This window comes from Neofelis nebulosa, chromosome 15 (genome assembly GCF_028018385.1).
Source record: "Neofelis nebulosa isolate mNeoNeb1 chromosome 15, mNeoNeb1.pri, whole genome shotgun sequence".
In the NCBI taxonomy this organism is placed as follows: domain Eukaryota; kingdom Metazoa; phylum Chordata; class Mammalia; order Carnivora; family Felidae; genus Neofelis; species Neofelis nebulosa.
Window position 1 is genome coordinate 13,240,522 of NC_080796.1, and position 17,379 is coordinate 13,257,900.

Below are 17,379 nucleotides of genomic sequence, written 5' to 3' on the forward strand. Positions count from 1 at the left end.
AGATGTATATCAGATTCAAGATTTCCAGGTTTCTGGAAAGCTGTTGACTTAGTCAAGTGGCCTCTCCTAATTATCTCCTCCTTAAACCATTTTGTTCTCCTTCTCTCTGGTTCGTGTTGACCACTTCCCTCCAAAGCTGTGACGACTCCCTGGCTCCATGCGCAGCCATTTGGCTTGTTTTCCATATCTAACCGTAACTTCCCTTCCCTGTATGATTTTTCTTTTCTCTGCTCTCATTTAAATTTCCCCCCATGAATTTCAGTACACCATGCTAAGACTTGAGCTTCTACTATTTTCTTCCTCACAGAGATTATTTATGATGGATGTTTCATTCATATTTATTAAGAGCCTACATATACCTGAAATCTCAGTGGCCTTACAGCATGTGATTTTTATCGTTAGACTAATTCAACTTGGTAAATCCGCAATATGGAGGAATTATTTTCCTAATGGTGCCACATTTCTTTTTGTCACCCTAATAACTGAATTTAGGACTTCATTAAACAGAGCAACGATTTAAAACACAACAGTAAAAACTAAAAGTTTAAGTAACTTTTAGATTAATGCAGATGTTTTGTATTGGTTACAGTTATAAGTTGACACAATAATTGGTTTTCAGGTAAGTTGTAGAGAAGTGGCATTAATACTGCTCTGCCCAAAGTCGCTCTTGAGTCTGGGGTTTGCAGTTTGTCCTAGAGAAACTGAGGTTTCAGAGAAAACCAAACCAAAACCCAACTTCTAAAACTTTTAAGAATGAAAATGTACGTGTGATGGATGTTTAGGTTTTGATGGAAGATTATTTTAGGTCGCATACTGTTTCTTTCTAACGTACTTAGAAGGAAAACCAGAACTTTTTCAATATGGGATTTAAGCTAATTGAGGCAAGGACTTTTAATTTTGGTGATACTTTTTTGGATAGGACAATTTCAACTAGGATTTACGTCTGTATTGTTATTTTATTAGCTGCTGACCCTCTCCTCATTTTGTGGGTGTGGCTGGGAGTTAGGCCGTGGTTGCTATTGGCTGTAGCTGAAAGTATCAGAAGTTAACGTTTCCTCTGGTGTCCTTGTTTCTGTCTCTCCTGTGGTTTTTTGAGTGTCCTTGGAGACCCTTTTTGTTCAATAATCTGAATTTAGCCATTTTTTCCATTGTAATCTCTTACTGTGTGCATGTGTAAACCCCTGTGGATGTGATGGTAGCATTTGGAGGGAAAGGAAGCGTTCCATAATGCTGTGATTAGTTCTCAGTCTTTCAGTGAGGTTATGACCTCCACAAGTGCATCTCATCTCTTCCTGAGGTGAGACAGGAAGGCTAGAGTAGACTGGAGTTCGGGATTCCTGTTCTCCCATGTCAGTTAGGCGCTGGTAAAAGCCACGTTGGTTGAGCACTGGTAAAGTAGTCTTCCTGGAGGACAGGCGCTTGGTGACAGAATGCTCTGGGTGTATTTCACTCTCATACTGAGGGGAACACAAGAAGAGTTTCTCCAGTCTTCACCCTGACACCCTTGTGGGGCTCCCAGGGTAAAGCTCATGAACCCATGGCAGTGATGGCCCCCAGTGCTGTGTCTCTGGGAGCTTTTGTCTGCAAGCTAGTTCGCATTCACATCTCTAGCAATTACACATCTTACCCTTAAGTTTTCTTGCCCTGCCGGCTACAGCCATGGTTTCTGTGTTCAGGAAGCTGTGATTCTCTGATTTCACCTCTCTCTCTAGTTGTCAGGGTGGCAGTTGGCCATATGACCTCAATTCTCTGATAAAATAAAGACTATTTTTGATTTTCAGTTTGTGCATCTTTTCTCTTGTAAGGATGGGACTGATGACTCCAGGCTCTTGACATGTTGGACTGGGAACTGGAAGTCCTGTCTCTTCCCATGTGGGATACTTCTTTGCTTTTTGTATACCAAGGTTCACAGAGTAGCCCTCAGTGTTACTGAGTTCAGATTCATTGTGGTTCTCAGACTGTTTCTTCCTGTGACTGGATTGATACTTCTTTCAATAAAAGTTTCCACAGGCCTTTATACAGTTCATCTTTCAGGTGCTTCTATCTACAGACAACTCGCTAAGCTCTGGAGCATGAGCGCATGTGCATGGACATCCGAAGAACATCTTCAAATTTTGGCAGCTTTCTTCTTTGGGGAGTGATGCCAAATTTGTGTTATATAGTAGTAACACAGTTTAAATCTCATTTAATCCACTTTTACTTTGATATTTCCTGATACTTATCTGTTATCCTATTAATATGAAGTATCTAGCCAAAAAACTTTGTGTTTGTTATTCTAGTATTTTCTTGTATTTACTAACTCAGAAAACTTCCTTTCAGTCCCGTAGTGTGGATAAGCAACATGCTGTAATCAATTATGACACTTCTACAGATGAACATTTGGTGAAAGATTTGGGCAGCCTAAATGGGGTAAGTGAAGATTTTCTCTTTTGCTTTATTTGAATATTTTTTTAATATTGTAAGTAAACAGATCAGGTTATAGTTGCTATTTGTGTTATATTTCCTTCTCTTTAGTTTGCATTTTACTTTCTTTCTGGGTTGTTTTTTGTTGTTGTTGTTGTTGTTGTTGTTGTTTTTTGCGTGCATGCGCAAGTTGGGGAGGAGCAGAGAGAGAGAGGGAGACACAGAATCCAAAGCAAGCTCCAGGCTCTGAGCTGTCAGCACAGAGCCCGACACAGGGTTTGAACCCACAAACTGCGAGATCATGACCTGAGCCAAACAAAGTTGGACACTTAACCAACTGAGCCACCCAGGCACCCGGGTTTGCATTTTACTTCTAAAGGCTTATTAGATACGTGGCACTTTGGGGACCATACAGTAGAATACGGAATGAGCCCATGTTCCCAAGAAACTGTATAGGCAGTAAATACGGGAATGCAGACGGTTGCTGGTTCTTACTATCCATAATGGTTAAAAAAGACTTCTTTAAGGAGATGAAATGAAATTTGACCTCACCGGATGGTTTGAATTTATATGTGGGAGAATAGTGGAAAGCCATGGCAGTAAGTATGAAAAAAAGGACTCTTGGGAGCCCAAGAAGTATAGGTTAACTTAGAAGATAAAGGTGAAAACATAGTTTGATGCCAGCTGCTGGAGAACTTTCTGTGCTAGAGTAAAAAAGACAGGAAACACATCCATTAACCTTAAACATGTGACTTTGTGATCTAAACACCAGTATTCATTATTGCTTTTCTGTATTCCTGCTTTGAAGATATTTTTGTGTTACTGCAGTGAGTTTTTTTTCCTAATTCTTCATTTGGTCTTTCCACATTGTTGGAACATAACTAGCCACAGACTAAGAGAATGCTGAAGTATTGAATAATTTCTTATTTTTTAATTTTCTAATAGCCTTGGTAATATAAGCTGATGCAATATTTGTCTACATCTGTGCTGTTGAAATTACTAAAATGAATTTAACAGAAACTAAATGTATCCCCACTGCTTCCATCTGCCACTGCTTTTTGAAATATACATTAAACTTTATGCAGATTTTGGGATGAGCACTGGGTGTTGTATGGAAACCAATTTGACAATAAACTTCATATATTGAAAAAAAAAAAACTTTATGCAGAAATTGAACAATTATAGTGAAACATTGTTTTCTTGTTCTAAGTTGCCCTGGTACTGAAGGACTGATGTTTAATCTTTGGGATACTTTGTTTTTCTATTAGTTTTATTCTAGCCTTTATTTGTTTCTCATGGCACACAGAATTAAGTCTCAATTCAGGGTTGAACCAAAATCCCTCACATTTGACACTTTTCCAGATTCCTGCTCCCTTGGGCTTTCCCTTGTCCTGCCTCCCGAATAGTAGTTCTGCTGCTGTCCTGTCTCCTCCTCCGAATACTTTGTTAGATTTTCTTCAACCTAGTAGTTCTCCCATCTGCCTTGTCATTTAGAAAAGTTGTACTTATAAATTTATACGAGTCAAGCCCAGATTCCACTTCTTCCTGAAGGGAAGGAACAAAGGAAAGGTATTTAGGAGTATTAACTTGCTGACGTCATTAATAACACGTGGAGCAGATAAAGCAGAGACAGAGCAGACTAGGTAGAAACCGTTCTAACGTGAGACAGGTGAGTAAGCTACTGTGATTCCCAGCTCCTAGTTGCAGAACTTCTTTCGTCCTTCTCCACATCTGTAAGCCTTTGTTTTAATCTTGATTTGGGGTGCTTTCTCTGCTTTGTATTACATCTTCTTTTACTTCTCTGTCACGGTGTTGAGTCATGAGCTCCTGAACAGTCATGCATGTTTGCTCAGGAGTCTGCACAGTGCACGAATACAGTCTTTTTTTGATGAAATTGAATTTATTTTCTTTATTAAGGAATTTATGGAGAAAAGTTTTAACTTCTGTATGTGGACTATTTTAACAATGTTATGTTCTGGTTTTAAGCCAGAAAGATTGATCTTTACCACAGTGCTGTGCGTAGATGTCTTTACATTATTATCTTGGAAAATAATAAGTGAGAATTACATCACAGTGTTTTATTCTTTTAAAAGACTGTGATCAAATATAAAAATTACTTGTTTTTCATTATAAAAAGAAGTCAGGTGAAGTACTTCTAAGTTTCTCTAGGTTGACCTTTCTTCATAATTCGATTATACTCAGTAATTCTGTGGAAGATAATAACTCATAGGGGGCAACATTTGCATTTTGAACTTGAAATCAGTACCTAGATTTGAATGTCAGTCTGTAATTTACCAGTCCTAAACACAGGGACAATCACTTTCTGAAATTTGGTTTCCTCATACATCTTCATATTTGTGAGTGTGAGGACTGACAAGTTCAGTTCCCTTGTTTTAGCTTTCAGATAATGAAATGGAAATTCCTGCTCAGTAGTACTGGCGTGGGGATGCAGCCTGACGACAGTACGTGTGAGTTTGTGCCTGTTACGGAACTTGGGAGCATCCGTCACACAAGCGATAACTGTGCTCTGACCCAGATGGCAGCCTAGGGAATACACCAGAACAGAGCTGTGAACCACCAGCTGCCGTGCGCTTAATCCATAAGGAGACCGTTTGCTCTTCATATTCATATAACTCTAGAAATTTGAGCATCAGGTTAACAGCAGTAATTTCAGAAGTCAGGGGACACGATGTAGTGGTTATGAGCCCCGCTTGAATTCTTACCAGTGACGTAACTGTAGACGGGTTACTTAATTTTTCTGGTCCTCAACTTTTTTAATGTTCGTAGCAAAATGGCGTTTCTCTCAGGTTGTGCCAAAGCTATAAATAAGTTCATATTGTAAATGATTAGAACAGTAGGTGGTGAGCATTCAGTAAGTGCTGGCGGTGGTGGCGTGGCAAGCAAAGCAGTGAAAACGAGTGCAGCACCCTGTAGCCTACATGCTTTCCAGTGAATCCACTGCCTTAGTTTTGTTAAAAGCACGTACCAACTAACCCCAGCTTATAAATAACTCTTAACTGTGACCACTTTCACTCCTCCCTTTCATCCTACCCTAAAAGAACACTCCCAGGGGACCTAGATTTATACTTGATGTTATTGCTACCAAAATGAGATTGCTCTGCCTAAGGACGCTGGAACGGGTTTTGTTGCTGATGTTATGGTGGCCTGTTTCCCTGCAAGCCCCTAGAAGCTTCTCCTATGAGAACCCTTATTTGCCCTCACTTCTTCCTGCCTCCCTCTCCCACTGGGGCACTTGCCCCTCTGAGAGCCACTGTGGCCTCTGCCATGTACCTCCCGTGGCATTCTACCTCTGGCTTTTGTTCTAGGCTGCCCCCTCGACTCCCTGTGTTCTAGCTTCTGCTGGATCCCCTTTTCGCACTGGAGTTTCTACCAGCATCAGGCCACAGTGGCGTAGAGTGTAGAGAGAGTATGCAGAGGAGAAGGAAAAAAGAGATGACTTTTGTCTCTGGCAGTGTGATTGGGGTGGTTACGCCCCTGGCCACTCACTCTGTTCAGATTTCCCAGAGCGTTAATACAATACACAGCGGTTATGTGGTTTTATGCAATCAATTATGCAATTTTGTTGTATGTCAAATAAATAGATGTTTTTCTAGTTTGGTTTGCTTCTATGAGCTAGTGGTTTGGAAGAGGGAGTTTGAAGAGCTGGCCTGGCTCGGGCACCCATACTTCCTTGAGTTGGAGAGAATGTGGGATTTGTAGTTCAGAGACCTCAGTGTGAATCCCAGCTCTTATTCCACTTCTGAACTCAGATGTTTGTCAATTCATTCTCTGTGCCTCCTTGTTGTTGTCTGTTCCTCCTACAAGGCACAAGTGTGATCAAATGGTGTTGACGTAAGGAATCAATCCTATTTTTCCCCATGTTTGACTTACTAAAATAATTGATTTATTTAAATGATTTTTTTTTTTTTTTTTTTTTTTTTTTTTTGCCTCTTGCTCTTTGAAATTTTCTCTCCTCCTTGCGTAATTTCAGACCTTCAGGAGACTTTTTCCCTTCAGATGTTTTCACTTGCATTTTTGTAAGCTGAAACTTTGCATTTGGCTCATATTTCCTAAGCCTTCTTAGACCTTAGGGAATATTTCCGTCATAAATGCCAGCATATTAAAATTGTATGTTTCTCGTTCTGCAAGTACCTACCTAGTATGTATGTTAAACACACAGTAGGTGCTTAATAATTAAGAGAATTGAGCTGTCTTAAGCTTTGCGTGGATCTGATTGGTCATGTTAAGCCTTTTGAGTAAAATGGTTGTTTAAGTTGAAACAATTTTAAGTAAAACTGGCTTAGAAGTGTGGCATTCCTTATACATCAAGTATCTAATTGCTTGTCTTCTGCATACTAAACATCAGTGAATTAATGTTTTCTTTTATTCTTTTCTTTTCCATCATTTGAAAAAGCTCTTCTGTTTTGTAACTCTACATAGAATATTTTGGAAAACTCAAGGTTTAACTTTTTTTTTTTAATGTTCATTTTTGAGGGAGACAGAGAGAACGTGAGTGGGGGAGGGGCAGAGAGAGAGGGAGACACAGAATCTGAAGCAGGCTCCAGGCTCCAAGCTGTCAGCACAGAGCCCTATGTGGGACTTGAACTCACGAACCATGAGATCATGACCTGAGCCAAAGTCAGACACTTAACTGAATGAGCCACCCAGGTGCCTGCCTCAGGGTGTAACTTTTAAAACACTGTAAAATGTTCATTTTGGAAATGAACATGAAATTAAAGCTTATAAATGCCTGTATTCAAAATTTTCTTTATATTAACATTTTAATCTTTCTGTGAAGGTTGTTGGAAGCTTATTTTCTAGGATTACTCATGCATCATACTAAGGTGTGATCTCAAGTTTTAGCAGTATGCCACTATCTTCATATATCTGTGCTTGAAATTAAGACTATAACTTCTAATTTTTTCTATAGATTTATAAATTGGTATTCTGTGACCTATTACAAAGTGCTAGTCGTGCATAGGAATTTGAGCACATGACCGTAATCACATAATTTCCTGTAATATTTTACTGTATGTCACTTAGGACCCTTCTGAACTTCCTCACCATGGAGGGAGCTTTCCCAGATAAGGTATTATGGCCATCTCAAATCCAATAAAATAGAAGATTTTAAAAAATGGAATTCACTAGGAAAAAAGTAATTTTTAAAGTTTCAGCCTACCAGAGGAAAACTTGGGTATTTATATGATATCTGCGTTCTGAGCAGTTAAGTATAACATTGTTCTGTGTTCTGTGAATCTAGCAAATTCCAATTTAACTTCCAACGTGCCAGGAAAAATAGTCATCACCATTTGCCATCTGTGTCTAGTTGACTCTTTGTCTTTTTACAAATAATTTGCGGAAGTAAGGATAAAAGGATAATGAAAAACAACTTGAAATTTTAAGTAAAAATTAGTCATGACAAGCTCATATTTTTATTTCATATTTTTCTGGTTTTGAAAGGTACATAATACACAAAATGGGTATTGTTCATCAGTTGTCAAGGGAGACCTGGGATATATATCCGTTTTGTAAATGTTGCTTTTCAAATTTCAAGTACATATCCAGCTGGTTCTAGCTTATCATTATTTCTAGTTCTTCTTGCATTGTATTGTCAAAATGCATTATTTTTAAGACTTTGATAGCTTATAGTTTTATTAAGATGATAGCTTTCTTCTATTATTGCAAAACATTTCTCAGTTTTAGATTTGTTAACAGAAGTTTAATTTATTTCTTTTTACATCATCTTTGCTTCTAGTTACCTGATAGATACCTGCCTTGGGCATTTATCCACTTAGAAACTAAATCAAATAAGTGTTGGAAAACATCAAAAGATGCAAGAATGCTGTGAAAATGTGAAATACAGAATTGGTCAAGTTCTTATTGAAAAATATTTAATTATTTGTTGAAATGGTACTATTTTGGATATATGGGTTGGGTTAAAATATAGCATTAAAATTAATCTCACCTTTTACATTAACTTTTTTAATGCACCTACTGGAAAATTTAATAGTATATGTTTGGCTTGCATTTGGGGCTTGCACTATGTTTCTGTTGGATAGCAATATTCTGGGCAATTCCATTTTCTTCTGTTTTCTTATTATGTTGGTCATTTTCAGCATAGTTAGAAATAATTGATGAGTAATGATAAAATAATGATGTGAAATAGCACAGTGTTTCAAAAAAAAAAAGGAAAAATAAGATCAGTAAGATCCCATAATGTATCTTAGAGTCATAAAAAGGTCTAAAAGACTCATATGGCAATTGTGAAATAGAATAGCAGTTTTATTCCTTTTTTTTTTTTTTAAGTTTATTTCTTTATTTTGAGAGAGAGAGAGAGGAGAGGGCATGTGCTTGTGAGCAGGGGGAGGGTTAGAGAAGAAAGAGGGAGAGAGAGAGAATCTCAAGCAGGTCCAGAGACCAGTGCGGGGCTTGAACCCATGAACTGTGAGATCACGACCAGAGCTGAAACCAGGAGTCAGACGCTCAACTGACTGAGCCACCAGGTGTCCCAGTATTTCATTACTTTTATTATTAGAATTCTTCTAAAGAACAAAAAGAAAATTTACTTTAAAAAATGGAATAGGGGCACCTGGGTGGCTCAGTCAGTTGAGCATCTGACTCTTGGTTTTGGTTCAGGTCATGATCCCACTGTTTTGAGTTCGAGCCCTGCATCAAGCTACCGATTGGGATTCTCTCTCTCTCTCTGCCCCTCCCCCACTCGCTCGAGCTCTCTCTCAAAATAAATAAATTTTTTTAAAAAGTAATGAAATGAAACATCAGACCTCACAAATAATTAGAATTGTCCGAAAAAAGCTAAAATTGAGTCCCCTGCATCTTGATGATATATCAAAAGTTAAGTATTTTACAATTTGCCAGCTTCACATTAGGAGCTTTTCTTAGCATCATTTTTAAATGCCTGTATTTGTCTTGGCAGCATGATGGACTTAGAGGAGGTACAGCCTGGTTCTTTGTGTGTTCAATTATTAATAAAAGACTTAGTATGAAAATCATTTATCAGCCTATAAGATGCATGGCACATTTTGTAATACACAAGCTGTGTTAGCCACCATAGCTAATGTATTTTTAAGTATAAGGTTTGAGTGTTTGTTTGTCTGGAATGTAATAATTAATACTTCATATATAACCTAAGATCTTTTTCTCTCTTTGTAGACTTTTGTGAATGATGTAAGGATTCCAGAACAGACTTATATCACCTTGAAACTTGAAGATAAGCTGAGATTTGGATATGATATCCTTATATGATTTTGTGCATTTATTGAATTTATTCATAAAGCTTTTCTGATGTACATTAACATTTCTTGATCTAAGAATTTTCAGTAAAAGCATGCTAGAAGTCTCTTTGCCCTCCCATACTAAAATACAGGTTTAAAAATAATACGTATATTTTCTGGTTGTTATGCCTATTCCTAAAAATAATCCTAGAAAAGTTGATGGACTCAGCTTTTCCCCCATCCCTATAGTTCCAGCAGTGGTATTTACATGTGTAATTTGGGTATCAGAGAATGTAACAAGGAGAGGACAAAGGACTGTTTAATATTAGCCCAGCCCAGGGATTTTGTTGTTGTTTGGATGAGCATATGGCGCAAATCAGTGTCCCGGGAGGAGTGTGAGAACTTATCCCTACCTTTTTTCCCATTTGTACTTTTACTCTGTGTTAAGAGTTCTGTCTCTGTCGCTTATTTAACTCAGATTTTTCAGTATCCTATATCTTCTGAGACCCATACTCCCTGGCTCAGTTCATTATACAGTTAGTGTGTATTTAAAATTCTTTCGTTAAAAATAGGATTCCAGGGGCGCCTGGCTGGCTCATTCAGTAGAGCATGCGACTCTTGATCTCAGAGCTTGAGCCCCACGTTGGTTGTAGAGATTACCTAAAAATAAAATCTTTTAATAAGCAAATAAGTAAGTAACAAAATAGGATTCTAAGAAGTGAGTGGGGACATGACTTTGTCCTCCTTAGGGTATAGTAAAGACCACTAGTGAAGAAGAATAAAGCATTTGTATTCATATAAGGCAAAAAGCTTTGAAATAAAGGGGACTTACTTTATTTAATTAAAATATACATATTCCACTTTATACTGAATGTTTTTCTTGAGTTTTCATTTTTCAGTTACTACATTTATCTGGATTTTAATATTGAAGAATATATTAAACATTGGCAAGTCAGATGGACTTTTATCACTATACTATAGCAAATGTAGTCTCAGCTACCTGGAGTTGATGCATAGATAAAATAAATGTACTAACACTTTAAAATTGTTCTTAAAGCATAACCAGTTTTTTTTCCTTAGATTTAACTTAAAATTTATGAAAAATAGTTTTTAGCACATCATATGAACTTTATACTTGTACAGCAAAGGAACATTGAAAAGTGAAACCGTTGAATCTTAGTATTTATGAGTTGTATGTTTTAAATCCTTTTAAGAATATGAATCACATAAAATGATTAAGAATTAACATTAAAGCCTTGATCCATGGACCATTTTCCACCAGCATAAAAAGTTTCATCAAACAATAAATGCAAATAAATATATTTTGAATTTAAATACCTCCTTAATCTGATTCAAAACATGAGAAAATAGAAAATCTGAGTTTCAATAAAACTCTATAATGTTTACTTTGACTTTTAAATCAAGAGAAAACTGTTGAGGGGCTCCTGGGTGGCTCAGTCTGCAGTTGAGCGTCTGACTTCAGCTCAGGTCATGATCTCACAGCTTGTGAGTTTGAGCCCCATGTCAGGCTCTGTGCTGACAGCTCCGAGCCTGGAGCCTGTTTCAGATTCTCCTGGAGCCTGTTTTTTCTCTCTTTGCCCCTCCCTCGCTCGCTCGCTCTCTCCCTCTCTCTCTCAAATAAACATTAAAAAAAAGGAAAGAAAACAACTGCTGAGAAATAACTCCCACTTTTACAATTTGTGTAGTGATTTCTTAGTAGTGAACTAATACTTCCTTTTTTATATACCAGCTCATAATAGTCAGCAATAGGAGTTGCTGGGACAAATGTTTTGTTGGTTCCAAAGGACTTTCTTCGTGTTATGAATCGGTGTTGAACCAGAACTGTTATCCAGATCTTCAGAGTAGGCTCAGTAAATTTTATTATTTTAAAATAGCATCTCCTATTGCTTATGATTTTTGAAAACTATACATAAATGAACATTAGGATGAAATTTTTAAAACAAATTTTATATGTTACATTTACCTGTTTTATATTTGGCTGAAATAATTGTGCTTTATTTTTATTAAAATTAAGCTTAATAGTTAGCCAGTTTACGAACTCCTCTTCTTTGGAGTGGAAAACTCTTTATTACAATGTCACAGTAATAGAAGGAACATCTTACCATGAATTGAGATAGAACTGAAGACACAAAATTTATCTGCCACAAGCGCTTTTCTAATTAAAGAAATTAAGTGATTTGGAAAAGCCAGTAGTGGAAGAAATATCCAAGTTTAAGAAATGACTATCAACTCATGAGGGATAATAATCCCTGCAGTAATCAAAAAGGAGCTCTTAAGTGTCCAAGTGGCCAAACTTTAGCAGATATGCAAGCCTAAGGTTATTCACTTCACAGTTATTAAATGTGTGTATCTCCTGTGTGCTGGGAGATCCTTGTCCCCATGGTCTGGGGACACGAAAGTGAAAGAAACAGACCACTCTGTCCTCTTGGCGATTATACGTGTCCTCCTGGCGATTATACTCTAATGGGGTTGAAGGAAGCTGACAGCACACAAAAAAAGAATAGTAGAGGATGATAAGTTCTATGGAGAAAAAGTGTAACTGGGGGATCCAGAGAGCTCGTGGTGGTGAGTGGGAGGTTGTAATTTTAAAAAAGGATATTCATGGAGCCCACAGTGGAGCAAAGATAAGGAGAAAGTAAAGAAGCTGGCCATATGGATATCAGGGGAAATTGCTCTTCAGGAAGATAGAAGAGTTAAATACAAAGGACTTGAAGCAGCAACATGTTTGGCACGTTTGAAGAACAGCCTTCAAAAGTCATTGTGGTTGGGACCAGTAAAGAGTAGGAAGATGGGGTATGGGAGCGGGGTGCACATCAGCCCTAACAGACCATTGCAAGAATTTTGACTTCTATTCTAAGTGGAATGGGGAGCCATCTACAGGGGTTTGACCAGAAGAGTGACATGATAATGACTTACTTAGAAACATCCTGTGGCTATTCTTGTTCAAGAAGACTAAGGATGGAAGTGGGCCTCGGTGAAAAGAGGGAGGTGAGTTAGGAGGCTGTGTAGTAGCCCCTAGTGAGTCAGAGGTTTACAGCAGGGTGGTGAAAGAGGAGGTGGTGAGGAATCAGATTATGGGTGCATCTTGAAGAGGAAGCCAGTAATATTCTTAATTAGATTGGAAGTAGAATGAAAGAAAGTCCAAGATTTGGCACTTGATCTCAGCAGTTGGAAAAGTAGAGTCATCATTAACTGACAGAATTCTGTGGGTAGAGTGAATTTCATGGAGAAAATGGGAAGAATCTTCTGAGAAAAACAAGCTTTTGGTTTAACTGAGTTTCCTCTATTTTCTCTTTGATTTGTATCTTATTAATTTCTTTTTCCTAGATAAAAACTGAGGTTATTCGTTTGAGACCTTTTTTTTTAATATAGGCTTTTAGTTCTATAAATTTTCCCCTAAGTACTGCTCTACCGTTCAAAATACTTTCTGATTTCTCTTGATTTTTGAGTACTGGTTATTCATAATAATTTTGAATAAGTTTGTTAGTTTCTAAGTAATTTGGAGATTTTCCCAGAGACTTTCTGTTATTAATTTCTAATTTAATTCCATGCTGATGAGAGAACATACTTTGTATGTCTCACATCGTTTTAAATTTATTGAGACTTGTCCTATGGCCCAGAATATACCTAATTTATCTCTCCTGGTAAATGTTCCATATGTACTTGAAAAGAATGTGCATTTCTGTTGTTTGGGTAGAGTGTTCTATTAATGTCAGGCCAATTTGGTTCACACCTTCTATGTTTTACTGAATGATTGTCTACTTGTTCTGTTAATTGAGACATCAATATTGAAATCTTAGGCTATAATTATGGATTTGCTTATTTCTCCTTGCAGTAGTTTTTCTTCGTATAATTCGAAACCTGGTTATTAGGTACATAAACATTTAGGATTAAAATATCTTCTTGATGAATTGATCCCATTAATTATTATAAATTGACCTGCTGGGGGCACCTAGGTGGCTCAGTGGGTTGAGTGTTCAACTCTTGATATCAGCTCAAGTCTTGATCTCGCAGTCATGAGATCAAGCCACAAGTAGGGCTTTGTGCTGGGCTTGGAGTCTGCTTGGGATTCTCTGGCTCCTTCTCTTTCTACCCCTCCCCAGCTCACACTTTCACTCTCCCTCAAAATAAATAAATAAACTTAAAAAAAATAAATAAAAGAAAATGACCTGCTCTATTCAAGACAATGTTCTTTGCTCTAAAATATAGTTTGTTTTGACATTGATTTAGTTGTTCCAGCTTTCTCTTTCTTCTTTCTTTCCTTTCTTTCTTTGGATTGCCGTTAGCAAGGAACATCTTTTCTATTCTTTTTTATATTCTTTTGCTTTAACCTATTTGTATCTTTACATTTAAAGTAGGCATCATACAGTTGGTATTTTTTTTTTCAATCTATCATTTCTGCCTTAATTAGGGGATTTAGGTCGTTCACATTCAGTGTGATTATTGATGTAATTAGGTTTACCTCTGTCATCTTGATATTTGTTCTATTTGTGCCATCAGTTTTCTTTTTCCTCTATTTTGGATTTTTTGAACATTTTGTATGATGCCATTTTATGTCTTTTATTGGCTTATTAACTATAACTTTTTTATTTGATTGGTTGCTTCAAGATTTGTAGTTACTTCTTTAAGTTGTATCTTCAAGCAATATTATACCAATTCACATATAGTATAAGAACCTTACAGTAGTATACTTTCATTTCTTCTGTACTGACCTTTGTACTATGATTGTCAAACTCTATTCTTAGATGTTACAAACTCCATACTACATTATTACAAGTGGAAGGTCAATTAGCTTTTAATGAGATTGAAATAAAAATATCTTATATCTTTATGCCCACTGTACTCTTATAGCTTAAACCAGTGTAACTATCATTTCTCATGCTCTTCGCTCTTCTTTATAGATCTGTTCTTCTCATCTGATATCATTTTCTTTCTGCTCAGGGCTTCCTTTAACATTTCTTGCAGTATGGTTTTGCTGGTGATGAATTCTTTCAGCTTTCATGTGTCTGGAAAAGTAGTAGTTAATATATAGTAGTGTATATAGATTGGTAAGAGATCCAAGAACTGAAACCTATTCTATACCAGTATTAAGAGGTGGGAGAGATAAGGAACCAGTTTAAAAAAGATTAAGATGCAGGGGTGCCTAGGTGGTTGTCAGTTAAGCATCCGACTTTGGCTCAGGTCGTGATCTCATGGTTCATGAGTTCGAGCCCCACGTTGGGCTCTGTGCTGACAGCTCAGAGCCTGGAGCCTGCTTCAGATCTGTGTCTCCCTCTCTCTGTGTCTGCTTGCACTCTATCTCTGTCTCAAAAATAAACATTAAAAAGAAAAAAAGATGGAATCACTGGTGAACTAGAAGGAATATCAGAATATGATATGGTTTCCATGTTTAGTGGAAAATGATTTAAACATTACTTAAATACCATAAATCTCAAAATCCTTACCATCTCAGTCATCTCAGGGTTATTATAAGAACCTAGTACCTTAATTTTTTTAATGGGCTGCTTTTTCCCAAAGTAGTTGCCTATTCCTATAATGTCCACAAAACGATTGGATTAATTGTATTAGAAACAAGGTAAAAATCATTGTCGTGGCTTTTAAGATGATGATTTATCTATAATTGGAACATTACCTATGGCATTGTGTGTTTGGATCCAGATCATGGCTGCTAAAATGATCGGGAAGGGGATAAACATAACTAAAAATCAAAGACTCTTCATTTAGAGAAGTTAGGGTTCTTCCTGATTAATGTGATTGATGTCTACAACAAAGCATGAACACACTTTCCAGATTTCAAAAATGGAGGATGTTTCCAAAGTTTGAGAGAGCTAAATTTAAGAAATTGACAGGAGCTATTAGATATGGAATAAAGTCATAGAAGAAAAGTTTAAAGGAGTTGTTTTAAAACAAGGTTTTCTAAAAGCTGGACAAAGGAATTGATCTGCCAGAACAAAGCAATACAGCTTTCTGAAGATAAAGACAAACTTAAGCTAGTAGAAAGTTTGCTTAAAGAAATAAAATTTTACCCTTGGAAGGTTTTCTGCTATGACCTTTTTTTTTTTTTTTTTTTTTTTTAACTTTGGCATCTTCTAGGACCTGCCTTGTTAATACAATGTGCAATCTATTTTAGCATAATTGTGTATTATATTATGAATGTAGTCAAACAAATTTCCCGTATATATTTTTTTAATGTTTATTTATTTATTTTGAGAGGGAGAGAGAGAACACGAGCAGAGGAGGGGCAGAGAGAGGGAGAGAGAGAATACCAAGCAGACTCCACACTGTCATCACAGAGCTTGATGGGGGGCCTGAACTCACAAACTGGGAGATAATGTCCTGAGCTGAAATCAAGGGTTGGGTGCTTAACCAACTGAGCCATGCAGGCAACCCTAAATTTCCCATATTTCTTTAAAACAATGTTTTTTTTTAAATGTTTATTTATTTTTGAGAGGGAGGGAGAGAGAGGGAGACACAGAATCCGAAGCAGGCTCCAGGCCCCGAGCTGTCAGCCCAGAGCCCGACATGGGACTAGAACCCACAAACAGTGAGATAAGACCTGAGCCAAAGTCGAACACCTAACCGACTGAGCCTCCCAGGTGCCCCTAAACTTCCCATATTTCTAAGGAGAAGATCCAAACAGACAAGTTTTTGGCTAACTTTAAGGAAAATTTTTAAGGGTAGTCTTACTATATATGTATTTTAAATCACACATATAAGACACATAAATTTTAGAAAAAGAATGTATTTTTCATTGTGTAAAATAATTCAAGTATTCTCATTTGTTGTGGCATCCAGTGTCTTCAACACCATGAAAGTCACATTCTTTTTAGTAATACAGTTTTTCAGAGAATATTGTATTAATGCCCATTAAACAGTTTGAAAATACAGCATCTTTTGAAACCTTAACACTGGAAACCTTGTACCAAGCAACAAAAACTCATATATAATATTTGATTTCTTCTGTAAGTGTTTGGTATCTCCCGAGTGAAGCAACTTAAATTAATTTTTAAAATGATTTTTGAGGTGCATGTTCACACTGATACCTGTTGTTTTAAGGCCCTAGGAGTAACTAAAACTTCAAAATGTTGCCCTCTTTTAGTTAGCTTTAATTGTCATTTAGATAAGATGTTTTATCTAGCTAAGATTATCTAGATAAGAGATAACATTTAGATAAGATGTTTTTGAATGCATTACTACTATGCAGATGAGTTTCTTTGACCCCACTTGTAGATAAACATTTTTTTTTTTTTAAGTTTATTTATTTAGAGACAGCTCCCTGAAGGGAGCACAAGTGGGGGAGGGGCAGAGAGAGAGAGAGAGAGAGAGAAAGAGAGAGAGAAAGAGAGAATCTCAAGCAGGCTCCACACTGTAATTGTGGCGCCAGATGCTGAGCTCAAACCCACGAACCAGGAGATCATGACCTGAGCCGAAGTCAGGCACTTAACCTACTGAGCCACCCTGGTGCCCCAATAAACATTTCTTGAATAAACTGAGCATAGGGAAGATGGAAAATCGCAATCACAGCCCGATGTAAAGAAACAGGGAAATAACCTAACAAATACAATTTTTAATAAGTAGGACTTTAAACTTTTTATAACTTAGGAAGTTACATTAGGAAGAAGGTAGCTAAGCTGGAATTAGGGCAGTCTCAGAATCTCCCAGCCAGACCGGTGTTCTCAGGTGAACTCATGACCCAGACAAGAGGATCCTTGAAATCTTTGGT

At 37.1% G+C, this 17,379-nt stretch overlaps 1 protein-coding gene across 10 annotated transcripts in view; it reads left to right on the forward strand.

Moving 5' to 3' along the window:
* The window catches only part of CEP170 (centrosomal protein 170), a 125,302-nt gene that overhangs the window by 47,114 nt on the left and 60,809 nt on the right, over positions 1-17,379 (forward strand). For all 10 annotated transcript variants that reach the window (XM_058701156.1, XM_058701160.1, XM_058701153.1 and 7 more), the window contains exons 3-4: positions 2,320-2,409; positions 9,574-9,652. In XM_058701156.1, the coding sequence (XP_058557139.1) occupies positions 2,320-2,409; positions 9,574-9,652 (169 nt within the window). The remainder of the gene's footprint in view (positions 1-2,319; positions 2,410-9,573; positions 9,653-17,379) is intronic.